At 69.8% G+C, this 14740-nt stretch overlaps 1 protein-coding gene across 2 annotated transcripts in view; it reads right to left on the bottom strand.

Annotated features, from left to right (window-relative positions):
• Positions 1–655: 655 nt before the first annotated feature.
• JAG2 (jagged canonical Notch ligand 2) overlaps positions 656–14740 on the bottom strand; it is a 21444-nt gene continuing 7359 nt past the window's right edge. The window contains exons 3-26 of one of the 2 annotated variants that reach the window (XM_068991074.1): positions 13619–13676; positions 11893–12144; positions 11602–11662; positions 8609–8739; positions 8413–8532; positions 8178–8291; positions 7860–7973; positions 7635–7748; positions 7508–7554; positions 7243–7413; positions 6242–6392; positions 5789–5941; positions 5602–5715; positions 5183–5296; positions 4971–5084; positions 4744–4860; positions 4285–4312; positions 4087–4172; positions 3598–3711; positions 3390–3505; positions 2834–3082; positions 2224–2355; positions 1426–1582; positions 656–1190 (exon numbers count right to left, since the gene is read on the bottom strand). In XM_068991074.1, the coding sequence (XP_068847175.1) occupies positions 715–1190; positions 1426–1582; positions 2224–2355; positions 2834–3082; positions 3390–3505; positions 3598–3711; positions 4087–4172; positions 4285–4312; positions 4744–4860; positions 4971–5084; positions 5183–5296; positions 5602–5715; positions 5789–5941; positions 6242–6392; positions 7243–7413; positions 7508–7554; positions 7635–7748; positions 7860–7973; positions 8178–8291; positions 8413–8532; positions 8609–8739; positions 11602–11662; positions 11893–12144; positions 13619–13676 (3303 nt within the window). In that variant the 3' untranslated portion in view covers positions 656–714. The remainder of the gene's footprint in view (positions 1191–1425; positions 1583–2223; positions 2356–2833; positions 3083–3389; positions 3506–3597; positions 3712–4086; positions 4173–4284; positions 4313–4743; positions 4861–4970; positions 5085–5182; positions 5297–5601; positions 5716–5788; positions 5942–6241; positions 6393–7242; positions 7414–7507; positions 7555–7634; positions 7749–7859; positions 7974–8177; positions 8292–8412; positions 8533–8608; positions 8740–11601; positions 11663–11892; positions 12145–13618; positions 13677–14740) is intronic. The other variant, XM_068991075.1, reaches the window with a different exon arrangement.

A 14740-nucleotide genomic window follows, 5' to 3' on the forward strand; every position in this document is an offset into this window, starting at 1 on the left:
TAATATGTACATATGTACAGAAATGCACTTTCACGAGGAGGGGCGGCCGGGGCCGGCAGGTGGGCAGCAGCCAGGTGCCCGCAGCAGACGTTGACAGTCGCGAGGGAGAGTCTGTGAGAAGGCACTTGTCACAAGCGTCAGTACTGCCGCCGCCCCGGGGGACGGAGCAGTCAGGAAGGGCACTTCTGAAAGCACAGTTGAGAGATCTCTGGAGCGAGCGTCGCGGGCAGCGCAGGCGAGGACGGCGGGCCAGAGGGCTGGGTCTGCCTGCGGCCTCTGGCTATGCCGACCACCACGGGCCCCACTGGCGACCCCCAGCCCCACTGCCACCACAGGAGCCCCCGGCAGCCGCGGGCCACGCCGGACGCTGTGGGTCCCACCGGCTCTTTGGCCTGGAGCCACGGCGAACCCAGCTGAGGAATAAAGGAAGATTCTGCAAACAGCGCGCCACGTCCAAGGATCTGGGGAGGACACGCCCCCTTGCTGCCTCCTGCCACACACGCGTGTGCGGCACACGGGAACGTTACAAAAATAGCAACTCTCCAAGAATTCGCCGTTGTTTTCCGCCTGACAGTTACCGAATAATTTATACAAGGCTACAGAAACGTAGAAAATAAACATTTGTTTTTTTGCTTTTGGTGTTTTTTCTTTTTTACACAAAATAAACTATGCGCGTGGCCTCGGCCTCCTGTGGCCCCGAGGGCAGCCTGGCGCCTACTCCCGGCTGGCGTGGCGGGCAGCGCTGGCGCCCCCAAGCGTGCGGTTGTCCACCTTGGGGCCTGAGGCCCAGCGGGCCGGCCGCCCGGGCGAACGGCCGGGGTCTTTGGTGAACTTGTGTGCAAGGAACTTCTCGGCCTCGGGGGACTCGTCCTCCCCACGGCCCGGCTCCTCGTCCTCCTCGTCCTCCCCGCCGCCCGCTGGCCCGGGCAGCGCCTCGCCCACCCTGCGCGGGGGCGGTGTGAAGTTCTTGCAGGGGAACAGTGTGTCCTTGGGGCCGCCGGGGCCGCCCGGCCGCTCGATGGGGTTGCGGATGGGGTTGAGCGGGGCCCACTGGTTGTTGGGGCCCTCCTCCCGCGGCAGCCGGCTCCTCTCTCGCTCTTTCCTGCGCTTGCGCGTCCACCACACGCAGACGACCACGCACGCCAGACACAGCACGCTGAACACGCCGCACAGCACTGTCACCAGCAGCCCTGGGGCGGGGGCACCCAGACGTCAGAGGGCCAGACGCCCGGTCCTTCAGCTCGTGGGGATGGGCAGGGCCCCAGGATCGGGGCTGGGAGGTGGGGTGGGCTGGGAAACCTTTGCTGGCAGGTACAGAGGAGCTGCCGCGTCCCCTGGGCAGGCAGAGGCCACAGCCCTGCCCTCCGAGCCCAAAGGAACCCACCCGCTCTCCCTGGGCCCAAGCGGCGTGCCCCTCCCGCTCACCTGTGGAGGACCTGCCCACAACGACCGTCTCCACCTTGACCTCGGTGACGGCCAGCAGCAGCGAGCTGTTCCCCCGCTGCGTGATGGCGGTCACGATGGCGTGCGCCGCGCTCTGGATCAGGCTGCTGTCCGGCAAGTCTCGGGCTGGGCTGAAGGACTGCGGCAGAGAACAGTGCTGAGGGGCCGCCTGCGCACTCAGCTGGGCAGTGGGGGGCCTGTGACCCCCTCCACTGCGGCAGCAGCTGGGACAGCGGCCCAGCCCTGCGTGCAGCCCCAGGGAGTGTGACACTCCCGCCCCGGCTGGCCTGTCTGGGCATTGGGGAGGAGGGGCGGAGACCCCGTGAGCCCACAGCACAGCCATCTTGGAGCAGCATCAGGGGCCGGCTCACTGGAGGAGGCCTCTGGCAGAGGCTGGGGGTGCCCTACACTGGGCAGGCTGTGGGGAGGTGGCCGTGGCCTGGTCTGCACTCCCACAGACCCCGCTGCACCTCGGCCCTTCAGGTGGGTCCCAGCCCCAGCCAGCCACGCCCAGAGTCCTGAGGGGGCCACAAACCCGCCGCTGCCCTGATGCTGGCCCAACTCACCTCCACCAGGCAGCCCCTCCCATGCCAACACCAGCACCCAGAGAAACCACCCTGCCCATCCCCCTTCCCTCCCTGCGTGTCCCGAGACACAGCCTCGCCCGACCTCCGAGGTGCCGACTCACACCCCATCTAGGAGCATGTTCACAGTGGGACCCGGGGCGGGGAGAGGGGGGCGGGTGCGGAACAGAGGTGGCCGCCTGCCGGCCACACTCACCAAGGCCACCTCCACCGCGCTGGCCTCTGAGGGCGGCCGGTCGCAGAGCAAGACGAGCAGGCGGTCCCGGGCTGCGGCCCTTGTAGCCGGCAGAGCACGGATGCCAGAGCAGACGGCGCCCACGGTGGTACCCTGCCGGGCGGGCGGCACGTAAACATCGGGCAGCAACCGCGGCCCCAAGGGGGTCCACCCCGCAGCGTGCAGCGGGACGCCCCAACAGCCTGTCTGGGGGAGCAAGGGCCCCAGCTGCCCACGGCGGCCCTCAGCCCCACCCAGAGCCCAGACGGGCCTCCATGGCCAGGGCCGGTACTGAGAGCAGAGGGCCTTACGGGCAGAGACGAGGGCGGGGTGAGAATGCCCATGGAGATGCGGGCTGGCCCCGGCCTCCCGGGAAGGCCACCTGCAGCCAGGCCCCGGGAACAACTGGGCATCTCAGCCCGGGCCGGCCCCTCTCGGCTGCCCCCAAGCCCAACACTCCATCTCATCCGACCACACGCAGGCATGAGGCTGGGCAGCCAGCAGGGGTCTCGAGCTGTCTGAGTGGCCACAGGAAGGAGGCCAGCAGTCAGGGCTCTGCTCGCCAGTGGCGTCCAGGGGGTGGGCGGCTCACCTGGGGCACCTGATCGCGGTTGAAGCGCAGGGTGAGGCGGGCACAGTTGTTGTCCAGGTGGCCGGAGCGCGGCTGGCATGGGGTGCTGGGCAGCACAGCCTCCTCCGCACTACACGCCCCCCAAGCTGCGCAGGGTGGCTGCAAGCACTGGCCCGGGGCCTTCTCCAGGCACTGCTGCCCTGGAGGGCACTGGGTGCCCAGGGCATCCGGCCGGCCAGCCAGCAGGCAGGGCTTCTGGCCGCACCACACCTGGGGGCACACGGACGGGACCCGCAGACAGACCCGGATGGCATCACGTGGGGAGAAACACACCACTGGTCACGAGTCTGTGGGTAGAGCGCCCCCTGCCTCCCAGGGACCCCACGGCAAAGGAGCCCAGCAGAGCAGGGCGGCCCACGTCTTCCGGGGCAGGCTCGCCTGTCGCCCTCCCCCCGCGTCCTCCTGGGGTGGGCAACAGGGTCAGGGGTGAATGACGGGGACCGCAGGCCTGGGGCACAGAGGCATCAGACCCGGCAGGGCGGTGGGGGCGCGCAGGGCTGGCGGACAGACCCCACACCTTGCTGCAGTCCCGGTGGCCGTCCAGGCAGCGGCAGCTGTTGCAGTCCTCCACCCACGAGCTCCCGTGAGGGAAGGGCACGCCCTGCGACCAGCAGGACCTCCCAAACACGATCACTGTGGGCAGGAGAGGTGGGGCACCATGGAGGGCAGGCTCCCCCGGACCCACCAGCCTGGGCGTGGCCTTGCCGGTGGCGTCCCCCACCTACCCTCCTGGCACCGCAGGCCGGATCGGCCGGGTGGGCAGCTGCAGCGGTAGCCATTGATTTCGTCCACGCACGTGGCCCCGTAGGCACAGGGTGAGGACTGGCACTCATCGATGTCTGCGGGAGAGGGACCGGGCGCAGCGTCAGCGAGGCGGTAGCTCAGGCAGCAGGGCCCGCATGGGAAGAGCAGCCCCAGCCAGCCTGGGCCTCAGGGGGCCCCGTGGGGCCGCTGAGCTGGGCCTGAGACCATCGGCACTGTCACCATCTGCCTCTGGGAGCCAACGGCCAACCCAACCTGGGTCTGCCCCCGGCAGGGTGCCCCCCAGCCACTGCTGGCAGGAAGCAAACAGCAGAACCGAGGCTCAGACTGAGGGGGGAGGCGGCTGTGACCACACTGCACCCTGAGGTCCGTAGACACAAACAACCCTAAGAGCTCCCGAAACGGGGACCGCGCAACCCCGCGCACCCGGGGTGGGGACCCCAGCCCCTCACTGATGCGGCAGTCGGGACCCGCAAAGCCAGGTGCACACTCGCAGCGGAACCAGTTGATGCCGTCCACGCAGACGCCACCGTTGTAGCTGCAGAGAAGGCGGCAAGGGTCAGGGGGCCCGAGGCAGGCCAGCCCGTCAGCTGGCCCACCACTGGGGGTCAGGGGGGCCCAGGGCAGGCCAGCCCACCGCCACCACTCACCAGGGCAGGGGGTTGCAGTCGTTGGTATCTGCATTTGAGGAGAGAGAGGATGGTGAGCCCGGCACTCCCCACCCGGGTACCCTCCGAGCCAGGTTGGGGGCGCCCCAGGTGCACGGGGAGGGCAGGTGGACACCGTGCTGTCTATACCAGCCCACCACACCCAGGCTGGAGCCTGTGGGGCCAGGGCGGCTCTGGGAGGACAGCCTGTCCTGGAGGCCTGCGCAGAAGGTAGGCTGTGTGAACAGGACAGTGGCTGGGGGCAGACGAGTAAGGGCCAGCACCGGAGGGGGGAAGCTCGGGGGAGTCAGAGGGGTTCAACCAGGCTTCCGTGGCCAAGCGCAAGGAGTGGGGCGATGGGGCAGAGTTGGGGGGGCAGGACCAGGAAGCAGGGGACAGGGTGGGCCCACACCAACCCACGACCACAGCCGCCCCCTGGTGCTCCCCGCCCCCGGAGCTCACTGTGGGTGCAGGTGCGGCCCTCCCAGCCATCCCGGCAGATGCAGGAGAAGGAGTCCCCACTGCCCACACAGGTACCCCCGTTCACGCAGGGGTTAGGGAGGCAGCTGCTGTTCTTGGCTGCAAAGGAGCCAGAGGAGGAGAGCAGAAACAGAAGGAAGGGCTCTCAGCGGAGCCAGGCAGGCCCGGGGTACCCACCCCAGGCCTCGACCCAGACGGGGCCTCCTCACCGACAGCGCAGGTGCTGCCCTTCCAGCCTGGGGGGCAGGCACAGCGGAAGGCGTCCCCGCTGTCGTAGCACGTGCCGCCGTTGCTGCAGGTGTAGGCGTCACACTGGAACTCCCCTGCGGGCACAGGGCCACTCAGAGGGTGCCCGGAGCGGCGGGCGGCGCCCCAGCACGCAGTGCAGCCCCCAGAGTGGCAGGGCGTGGGGGGCACTCACGCGAGTGGCAGGTCTTGCCCTTCCAGCCGTCGTCGCACACGCAGTAGAAGTCGTTGACCAGGTCGAAGCAGCGACCGCGGCTGTGGCAGGGATCGGGGAGGCAGTCGTTGGGATCTGGAGGCGAGGACGCCGGTCAGCGGGGGGTCCCCGGCGTTCAGGGAGGGCTGCCCGGAGGAGGCGGCACCGGGGTGGGCCAGGGAGCGACAGAGGGGCGGGGAGGGAGCATGTGTACCCCTCTGCCCAACCCCTACGTGCCGCATCCCGGTCAGCAGCTCAACACGTTGAGCCAGGCGGGCGTGGGGCGGGGTGCAGCGTGGGGGGCGTTGCAGCGTGGTGCGGCACGGGCGCAGGGCGTGGCACGCTCCGCCCCGGGAGGCACAGGCCCTACAGCCGAGGGCGGGGCAGCGTGGCCCACTCACTGGTGTCACAGAGCTCGCCCTCCCAGCCGCTGGGGCAGAAGCAGCGGAAGGCGTCCACCTCGTCGATGCAGGTGCCCCCGTTGCGGCACGGCTGGCCCAGGCAGTCGTCAATGTCTGCGGAAGGCGAGCATGAGCTGGGGCCCCGGGCGGCCCAGCCCCCTCCCGGCCCTGGGCCACGGCCACTCACTCTCGTGGCAGTAGGTGCCCGTGAAGCCGCTGTCGCAGACACAGGAGAAGTTGCCCCCGGGCTGGCTGATGCAGTGTCCGTGGGGGCCGCACACGCCAGAGGGGCCCATTCCAGCCACCCTGGTCCCTGCCTCGAACCCGCAGCCATCGACCACTGCCACAGAGACAAAAGGGGTCAGTCTTACCTCTGCAGGACACGGCCACCCCTCGCCGCAACCCCACTCCTTCAAGCCCAGCCCACACTGCACTCATCCCTCTAGGCCCCGCCCCTGCTGCATACATGCCTGCAGGCCCCGCCCACCGCACCCACCCCTGCAGGCCCCACCCACAATGCATTCACCTCTGCAGGCCCCGCCCACAACCCATCACCCAGAAAGCCCCACCCACTGCACCCACCCCTGCAGGCCCCGCCCACAAGGCACTCATCTCTACAGGCCCCACCCACCGCACCCACCCTTGCAGGCCCCGCCAGGACAGGGCGCCCGGGGTTCGGAGCAATTCTTGCCGCCCATGTCGTCCGGGCAGGCGCAGTAGTAGTCCCCCTCCAGGTTGTAGCACCGGGCCCCGTTCTGGCAGGGGCTTGGCTCGCAGAAGTCGATGTCCACCTGTGGGTTGCGGGCAGCCGTGAGGGTGCGGCTGGCACCAGACGACGGGCCGGGGCTCATGTCCCCACGCGCAGCCCCTACGAACGGTCCCTGTGACCCAGGCCCCACTCAGACTAGACAGCCAGGCCTCTGCAGCCGGAGTCTGGAGGACGGCCCAGCTCAGCCGTCCGGACCCCTGGCTGGACGGAAACACCTGGGTGGGCCAGGCCCCGCCCCCCGCCCCGCCCCCCGCCCCGCCCCGCCCCGGGGCGGCCCTCTTCCGAGCCTCCCAGGGCAGCATCCGGCCTTCGCCCCTCCCACCGGCAGGAAGGCCTGCTCCCGGCCACCCCTCCAGCCTCCAACGCTGCCGTGAGCCCCAGCTGTGAGTCCTGAAGAACCACCCCAGGCTCCAGGGCAGGAGACAGGATCTGGTGCTCACACCCCGCAGCTCACTCCTCTCCCGGGTAAAGACAAAGCAGGTCAGCGGGGGTGGAAGCGTGAGCCTCTCCTTGTCAGGCCCGAGTGTGACAGCCCCAGCCCACCCGCGGCCCCTCTTTCAGGGGCCCGCAGATTCCACCCCATCAAGGCCCCCACCCTGCATCCACAGTGAGAATTAGCCAAGGCACAGGGTAGCCAGCGGACCTGCCAGGCCTCTGGGCCACCCCACCAGGAAGGGCTGGTCCTGCCCAGCCAGGACTCTGCGCCTCTCCCCCAGACCTGCCCAGCCAGGACTGGGGCCAGGGTCTCCGTCTAGTATTGAGCCTGGGACACACTGCAGGGCCAACCCCCACCGTGGCCCCTGCTGGCCACTCGACGGGCCACCCGTGGCAGCTGCTGGGACCGAGGGGCAGGCAGCACGCGTGGGCCTCACCTCGCAGAGCGGCCCTGAGAAGCCCTGAGGGCAGTGACAGCGGAAGCCGTCGACCAGGTCCTCGCAGAGGCCGCCGTGGCAGGGGCTGCTGGCACACTCGTCCAGCTGGTGCTCGCAGTGCCGGCCCCCAAAGCCCCGAGGACACACGCACTGGTAGCCGTTCACCAGGTCCTGGGGGAGGGCAGGGCGTGGCGTGAGCCTTCCGCAGCCGCCCTCAGGCACCTGCAGCCCCACGCCTGCCGCCCCCCAAGTGTGCAGCCCTCACCTTGCAGGTGCCACCGTGCTGACACTGGCCCCGGCAGTCGTTGGCGTCTGCGGGCAGAGGCGCAGGTCACAGCGGGCCCTCCCCGTCCCCCAGCCCTGCCCCCTGCGGCCCGCCCACCCATACTGACTGATGTGGCAGTTGGCGCCCTTCCAGCCCGGGAGGCAATCACAGTAATAGCCACCAATCAGGTTTTTGCAAGAAAAAGCATTAAGGCACGGCTTCCCTTCACACTCATTGGCGTCTGTGAACGAGACAAGGGGGCGATGGGCCCGCAGCCCCAGCAGCGCACACAGCAGCCGCCACAAGCACAGCGCACAGCCACGCACACACGCCCCGGCCACAGGACCCTTACCCAGCTGGCAGGTGGCCCCCACCCACTGCTCCGGGCACACGCACTCAAAGCCGTCCACCTGGTCCACGCACGTGCCCCCCGCCGCACACGGGTTGGAGGCACACTCGTCGATGTCTGCGGAGAGTCCAGGGGGAGGAGCAGGGGTGATCGCAGGGTGGAGGGGGGGCAGCTGGCCCTCAGGAAGGAGTGTGAGCACCCGGGGTCTTCCCCTCGCGCCTCCCCAACCCCAGCCCCACAGGGATAGGCCGCCTCGCTCCCACCCTCCAGAGCCCCGGAATGCAGTCTGGGGCCCCCAGAAGCCCTGGAGCGGGCTCTCACCCAGCGCACAGGTGGGCCCGCTCCAGCCCGATGGGCAGTGGCACTCGAAGCCCGAGGGTGCCTCGTGGCAGGAGCCCCCATTGGCACACGGGTTGGAGGCGCAGGCGTGCTCGGCTGCGTGGGGAACAGAGGTGGGTGTGGCGGCCAGGCCCCACCTTCTACATGGGCTCCCCGCTCCGGCCCCCGCTGCACTCCGGCCAGAGGAGTGGGTCCAGCCGTGGCCGCCGCGACGTACCCCGCTCACAGTTCTTGCCCGAGTAGCCGTCAGGGCAGGCGCAGCGGTACTGGTCAGGCTCCGCGTTGATGCACGTGCCCCCGTTGGTGCAGGGGCGGTGGCTGCCGCAGTAGTTCAGGTCTAGGGGCGGACAGGGCGCTCAGGGCACAGGCCGCAGCCCTCGCGCCCCCCCGCGCGGCAGGCCCCGCTGGCGCACCTTTGTTGCACAGCAGGCCGCCCCAGTTGGTCTCACAGGTGCACTGCCAGGGTTCCACGCAGCTGCCGTGCACACAGCCGGGGTACGGGACGCACTCGTCACAGAACCTGCCCTGCCAGCCGTAGCTGCACCTTGGGGAGGCAGAGGGCCGGGAGGCCCCGCGTGTGACCGCAGGCCCTGCGCGCGGGGACCACGCCCAGGGTGGCGTGGGGACACGGCGCAGCGCCACGTGGGCCCCTGGGGCCAGCGGCCACAGCCTTTGAAGCGGGGCGGCCCCGCCCGCACGTCACGGGCAGTCCCGGCCGCTGGCTGCGCAAGGCCGGCCGCAGCTGTCCAGTCACTCCTCCTGGAGCTATTTTGGGACACAGCCGGAGCGGGGCCCCCAGAGAAGGCGCCAGGCAAGGAAGGCTCTGCTGGGACCCCGGGAATGAGAGGGCCAGGTGCTTCCAGGGCCGGCAGGCCAGCGGGCACAGGCCTCCTGCTGCCAAGAACCCTGGGCACAGCCTGCGACCTCGCCTGTGACTCAGAGGCGGTCACTCTCTCCACGAGGCCCCAGCAGGGGCGCGTCTCACAGACGGGGACGCTGAGGCCCGTGGGCTGTCCCAGGCCAGCCCTGTGAGAGGCCAGGTCCAGGGCACTTCCTGACCCGGGAGGAATCACCTGCTCCCTGGCCTCGAGAGACCTCGGGCTCTCGGGCCGTGACCCCAGGAGTCAGCCCTGCCCGTGCTGTGGGCCAGCATCCTCTCCGGGAAGTCCTTCAGGAGGCGGTGCAGAGGGATGCCCCAGCCATCAGCACCACCCCCTTGAGAGCCCAGAGCCCCAAGGAGAGGGGCCAGCGCCCTGTGCTCAGTGCCCCGGGGCCCACCTGGACGGGACCCCCAAGGGGAACCCCCCCAGCACTCAAGGGTCCTGTAGGATGGGGTGACGCCCTCACCACCACCCGTCACGCGGACTTATTTTTGTTAAAGGGAAGAGGCACGGCCCTTCCTGGGCTGCCCTCGACCCCCCGGCACCCAGAAGGGATGCTGGTGGTTCAGGCCAGGGCACCGAGGCTGCTGAGAGGGGCTCGACTGGCTAGACGCACCGTGGGGTGGGGGTGCCAGCCTGGGCCCCACACACCCACCTGGGGCCCCCTCCAGGTGAGAGGGGTCCCCTGGGCGTGCTCTCAGCCCTGGGTGGGGCCAACTCTCCAGGCCCCCACAGCCCCGGCTTTCCTGGCCTGTGGCTCCAGCAGCTCGGGGAGGAGGCGGCAGGAAGGCACGGCCATCTCCGCGGCATCCGGTGGGGGTTGGCCTGAAACCTGAGCCCAGGGCCACCAGCAGCAGCTGGGCCTCACCCACGGGGCCAGAGGGAGGCGAGCGGGGCTCACCTAGGGCCGTGTCCGGGGAGCCCTGTGCCCCCCACCGCCTTCCCGCAGGGCCCACGTGGGCAGTGGAGCGCCAGCCTCCCCCCTGCCTGCCCCAGTCACTGGCCACCCGGGGCCAACGGCTCGCCCCCAAGAGCTTGGTGCCTAGGGCTGGGCCGGGCCCCAGCCCTGCCGTGCTCACAACCCAGCAGGGACGGGTCTGCTGGACTCTGGGGCTCACGCCCGGGTCAGAGGGCAGGGCTGCAGGAGAGGCCTGGCCCAGGCAGACAGCAGCCCTGCATCCCGTCTCCCACATGGAGGGTGCTCCTGGGGCGCCTGCCCCTCAAGACGGGAGCCCACCGTGGGCTAGGCCCCTGGGCACCTCTCAGCCCCGCTGCTCTGAGACTGCCACTCAGCTCAAACCTGACAGATGGAGTGGGTGGAGGCTAGACACACCACCCCCGATGCCGGGTCCCCAGGCAACCTGCCCGCTTCCCTGCCCAGGACTGGAGGATTCGCTCCACTTACCCCTTCCCAGGCCACAGGCACCGCAGGACGAGCAGAGGGTGCCCCCATCCTGGCTCCCAAACACTGCCCTCCCAGCCAGTCAGTGGGGCAGCTACCAAACTTCCCTGCCCAGCATCCTTATCGGAAAAACGCAGCAGAGGGGATCCTGATGAGTCAGACCCAAAGTGGAGAAGAGGCTTCTCTCACCCCCTGCTCCCCTGTCAACTGGCAGCCCCCCCGAAGGGCTTCACCCCCGAGGGCGTCCGCCTGGTCCCCGGGGCCCAGCTCCTAGGCCATCGGCAAGCACCTGGCACCCACCTGGCTCCCGCCTGTAGAGAGCCTCCTGGCCCCCGCTCCTCCCTGCCCACCCCCTGACCCCACGCAAGCCAGCGGCGACTCCACTGCCCCCTCAACCAAGGTCCGCTGCCCAGACCCCTGGCTCTCTGGTTCCCTCTGAACCCCTGCCGACCTGTCCGGGACCTGCTGCCCCTGCCAGCTCCTTGCTGTCCACCTGCAGCAGCAGGAGCCCGGACCGGCTCCCTCTGCCCCGCCTGTACTCACAGGGCCCACGTGCATCTCTAGCCGGGCCTCCTCCCACACACCCGGGCAGGGTGGGCAGCACTCCCACGGCAGCAGCTGCTCTCTCCCACCCACTGCGCCTAGGGCCTCGCCATGTCAGTGGCTCAGGGCATCGAAGGCTCGGGGCGCTCGAGCCCCACTCTCCTACCCCAGGACGCCCGCGGGGGTGGCCCCCACACCGCCACCTGCACTGGACAGCAGCCTCTGCCCCCTGGCCCATCCCTGCGGGGCCCCCTGGCTGCCCCCAGGCCCCCAGGCCTCTCCCGTCCCCCGCCCGTGAGCACCATCCTGCTCTGCCTGGGCCGTGCACTCCTGCCCCGGGGTGGCTCTCGGCCCAGACCAGCCCACCCGAGGTGCGGTATGCAAAGCGGCCCTGCCCACCGACGCTGGCCCACACCCTGGGACACACTCAGGCTCCCAGGGCACGTGCGGCCTGCACCAACAGTGAGCGGCACACGAGCAGGGCCCGTCCCACTCACGTTGCCCACGTGCAGCCGACGCTGTGTGGAAGCGAGTGTGCACACACTCAGGAGGCAAAGAGGAGCTGGCGCCGGGCACCCACCTGCACTCCCCGGGCACGGAGCACCCCCCGTGGAGCAGGTTGCATCCTTGTTTACACACAGCTGCGAACGGAGAGAGCGAAGAGGCCCCTGCAGCGGCCACACACGGCCCCGCGGCCGTGACACAGGCTCTGGGGGCAGCCCCCCGCGCCCACGACACCCACACGTGGCCCTCCCGGGCCCCCACCCTCCGCGGGGCACCACGCATCCCCCATGATGCACCCCCCCGGCCCTCCCGCGGCCTCCGTGGGGGCCCCCAGCGCTCCTGCAGCCCCGCGCCCCGCCCCGCTCACCCTCCTTGCACTCCTTGCCCATCCAGCCGTCCATGCAGGCCTTGTTGCCATACTGGTCGCAGGTGTAGTGGCCGAAGAAGTCGTTGCGCGGCCGGCAGAACTTGTTGCAGGCGGCGCTGTAGTAGTTCTCGTCGCAGCGCACGCGGATCTTCAGCTCCAGGTGCGCCACGTGGCCGCTGAAGTGCAGGCTCTTCCAGCGGTCCTCGGGGTTGATCATGCCCGCGTGCGACACCCGATCGATCAGCAGCTCCTCTTGGAGGGGGAGCGGCAGTCAGCCGGCGTGGCCGCCGCCCCCCAGAGGCACAGGGCCCGAGGAGCCAGCTGGCCAGAGCCGGGACAGCGGGGCCTCGGCCGGCCCCGCAGGAAGCACAGGAACGGGGGGCCTCCCGCCTGCACCCTGCAGCCAGCCTGTCCTGCCCCTCACGGCCCCGCCCCGCCCCGGGCTCTGCACGCTTCTCACTGCTGCAGCCACGGCCGCCCCCGTCCCCGCAGGAGCCGCAGCAGTCACTGCGGCCGTGCCTCCAGACAAGCCTGCCTGGGCCCGAGACCACAGACCCGGCAACCCGAGGGCTGGGCCTCCCTCCAAGCCAGGCTGCCGCGTGGCCAGAGCTGGCAACCACGGCCACGGGGTCTCCCAGCACACGTGTACTGGTTTAGGAGACGGGGCAATAAAAGGCTGAGGACCCTCACCCCGCAGCCGCAGGAACAGCCAAGCTCCTCCCAAGGGCCTCGCTCTCCTCTGGGGAACCTGCCGCACCGGGCAGCCCGGGCCCACGCCCACCCAGCCCCACTGACCGCTGCTCTCTGCCCGCCCCTCTGCTTTTCCACAGCATCTCCACTGCTGGGACCCAGCTCGGTCTAACCCAGCATCCAGCTGCCCACCTGACGCTGCCCAGACGCAGCGCGTCCAAACCGCGCTCCAGCCCGTCCCCACAATGGCCTCTCTGCCCCGCGGCCACCCGGTCAGCAGGCCCTGGGCCTCGACCTTCGGAGAGAGCAGAACCCTGCCCATCCCACAGGCCGCCCCTGGTCCCAGCACCCCGACTGCGACACAAAGCTCCCCACCTGTCTCCACCCTGGCCCTGCAACCCACCCTCCACGCAGCAGGCTAAGCAACCCACCTCGGAGAAGAGCCGGTGTCCTCACAGGGGCCACGCAGCCTCCACGAGCTGACCCTGGCCCGCTGACCTCATAGCAACTCCTCCCCTGCCCACAGGCCCTGGGCTGTGGGTACTGGCTGCTCCCTACCTGTCGGCAGAGAGCCTCTGCCCACCACCACAGGCCCCGCGGACTCTGTGCAAGGCAGGCCAGCCGGCAGCTAGGCCTCCAGGGAGGCCCACCGAGCCCGTCACCAAGGCAGACAGGGGCCACACAGCCAGAGAGAGCTCTCAGCGGTGACCCACCCCACTGAGCCACGGCTGGGCCCTAAAAGACCAGCCTTGGGTCTGGGTATCAGCAGGAGGTCACGGGAACGCCAGGGACGGCCAAGGTGCGGGCGCTCGGGGAAGACCCAGCCCCCCGTCAGAACACAGGCGAAGCGAGGGCAGCAGAGCATCCTGGCGGCCAGGGCGAGAGGCGACCGCACAGAGGCCTGCAGGGCAGAGGCCCTGCCCACCGTGTGCCTTCTGCCCCAGCAGGCAGAGGCCCAGGAGCCTGGCTATGCGTATCCCCGTGAGGAGGGTGGGCCTGCAGGCAGCCCCCCAGGGACCCTCAGGGGCTGACTCACCATCCGGGGTGGTGTCGTTGTCCCAGTCCCAGGCCTCCACGATGAGGGTGAAGGAGCGCTGTGGATGTGGGGAGGGTGGGTCAGGCTCCTCCTCCCTCCCCAGCCGGACCAGACCCCGAGATGACCCCCCTGGAGCGGGGACGCTGCCCCCCTCCAGGCTCAGGGGCCTGGACTCCCAGCTCCTGCAGCCCGCTGGCCAGCAGACTAGGTCAGGCTGCAGAGGAGACAGTGACCCGCACGGGGAAGCGGGCAGAGGGCGGGCAGCTGAGTGGCCTCAGCCTGAGGTCCCCAGGTGGGCTGGGGCCAGAGGGGGTCGTGTGGGAGCCCAGGGTCCTCCAAGCCTGCTGGGAGGGTCGATGCCCGTCACCAGGCCACAGGGGCGACCTGGGTGGCCCAAGCACTAGAGCTGCCTGTGGGACACGGCAAGCTCACAGTGAAAGGGAACGTCGCTCAATCATGTCCGACTGTGACCCCGTGGACTAGACAGTCCATGGACATCTCCAGGCCAGAATACTAGAATGAGTAGCCTTTCCCTTCTTCAGGAGATCTTCCCAACCCAGGGATCGAACCCAGGCCGCCCACATTGCACGTGGATTCTTCACCAGCTGAGCCACCAAGGAAGCCCGCAGTGAAGGGCCAGGAAAAGTGGCCCCACTTCACAGATGGCGAAACTGAGGCCCAGGGCTAGCCTGAGGCAGCCTCAGCAGTGCACGCTGCCCCCACCGTCTGGCCCTGTGCCCCAGGCAAAGGATGCGGTGAGTGACACACTGGTATCACTGAGCAGCCCAGGACCACCCTCTGCCCTCCCCCACCCCGAGACGACCGCCAGGCATAGGCAGCGCCCCTCCCAACGCCCGCCCTGCCCAGGACTCCCTCACCTCCATGGCTGCCCCTGCCCAGAGCTCCCCCACCCCAGCAGCCGCCTCCTAACACCTCACCCCCACCAGAGAAGACAGGCAGCAAAGAGGACGCCACTGTCCACCCTTCTAAACCCCGCCCCCATGGGGCCGACCCCAGGCTCTGAATCCCACCCCCGAGGGTCCCCGAAACCCCTGCCTCCCTGCTGTCAGCGCCCACTGCCAGGCCAGCAGGCCTGGCCCAGGCTGCCCGCCAGCTTCAAGG

The sequence above is a fragment of the Capricornis sumatraensis genome, chromosome 19 (genome assembly GCF_032405125.1).
Source record: "Capricornis sumatraensis isolate serow.1 chromosome 19, serow.2, whole genome shotgun sequence".
Taxonomy (NCBI): Eukaryota; Metazoa; Chordata; class Mammalia; order Artiodactyla; family Bovidae; genus Capricornis; species Capricornis sumatraensis.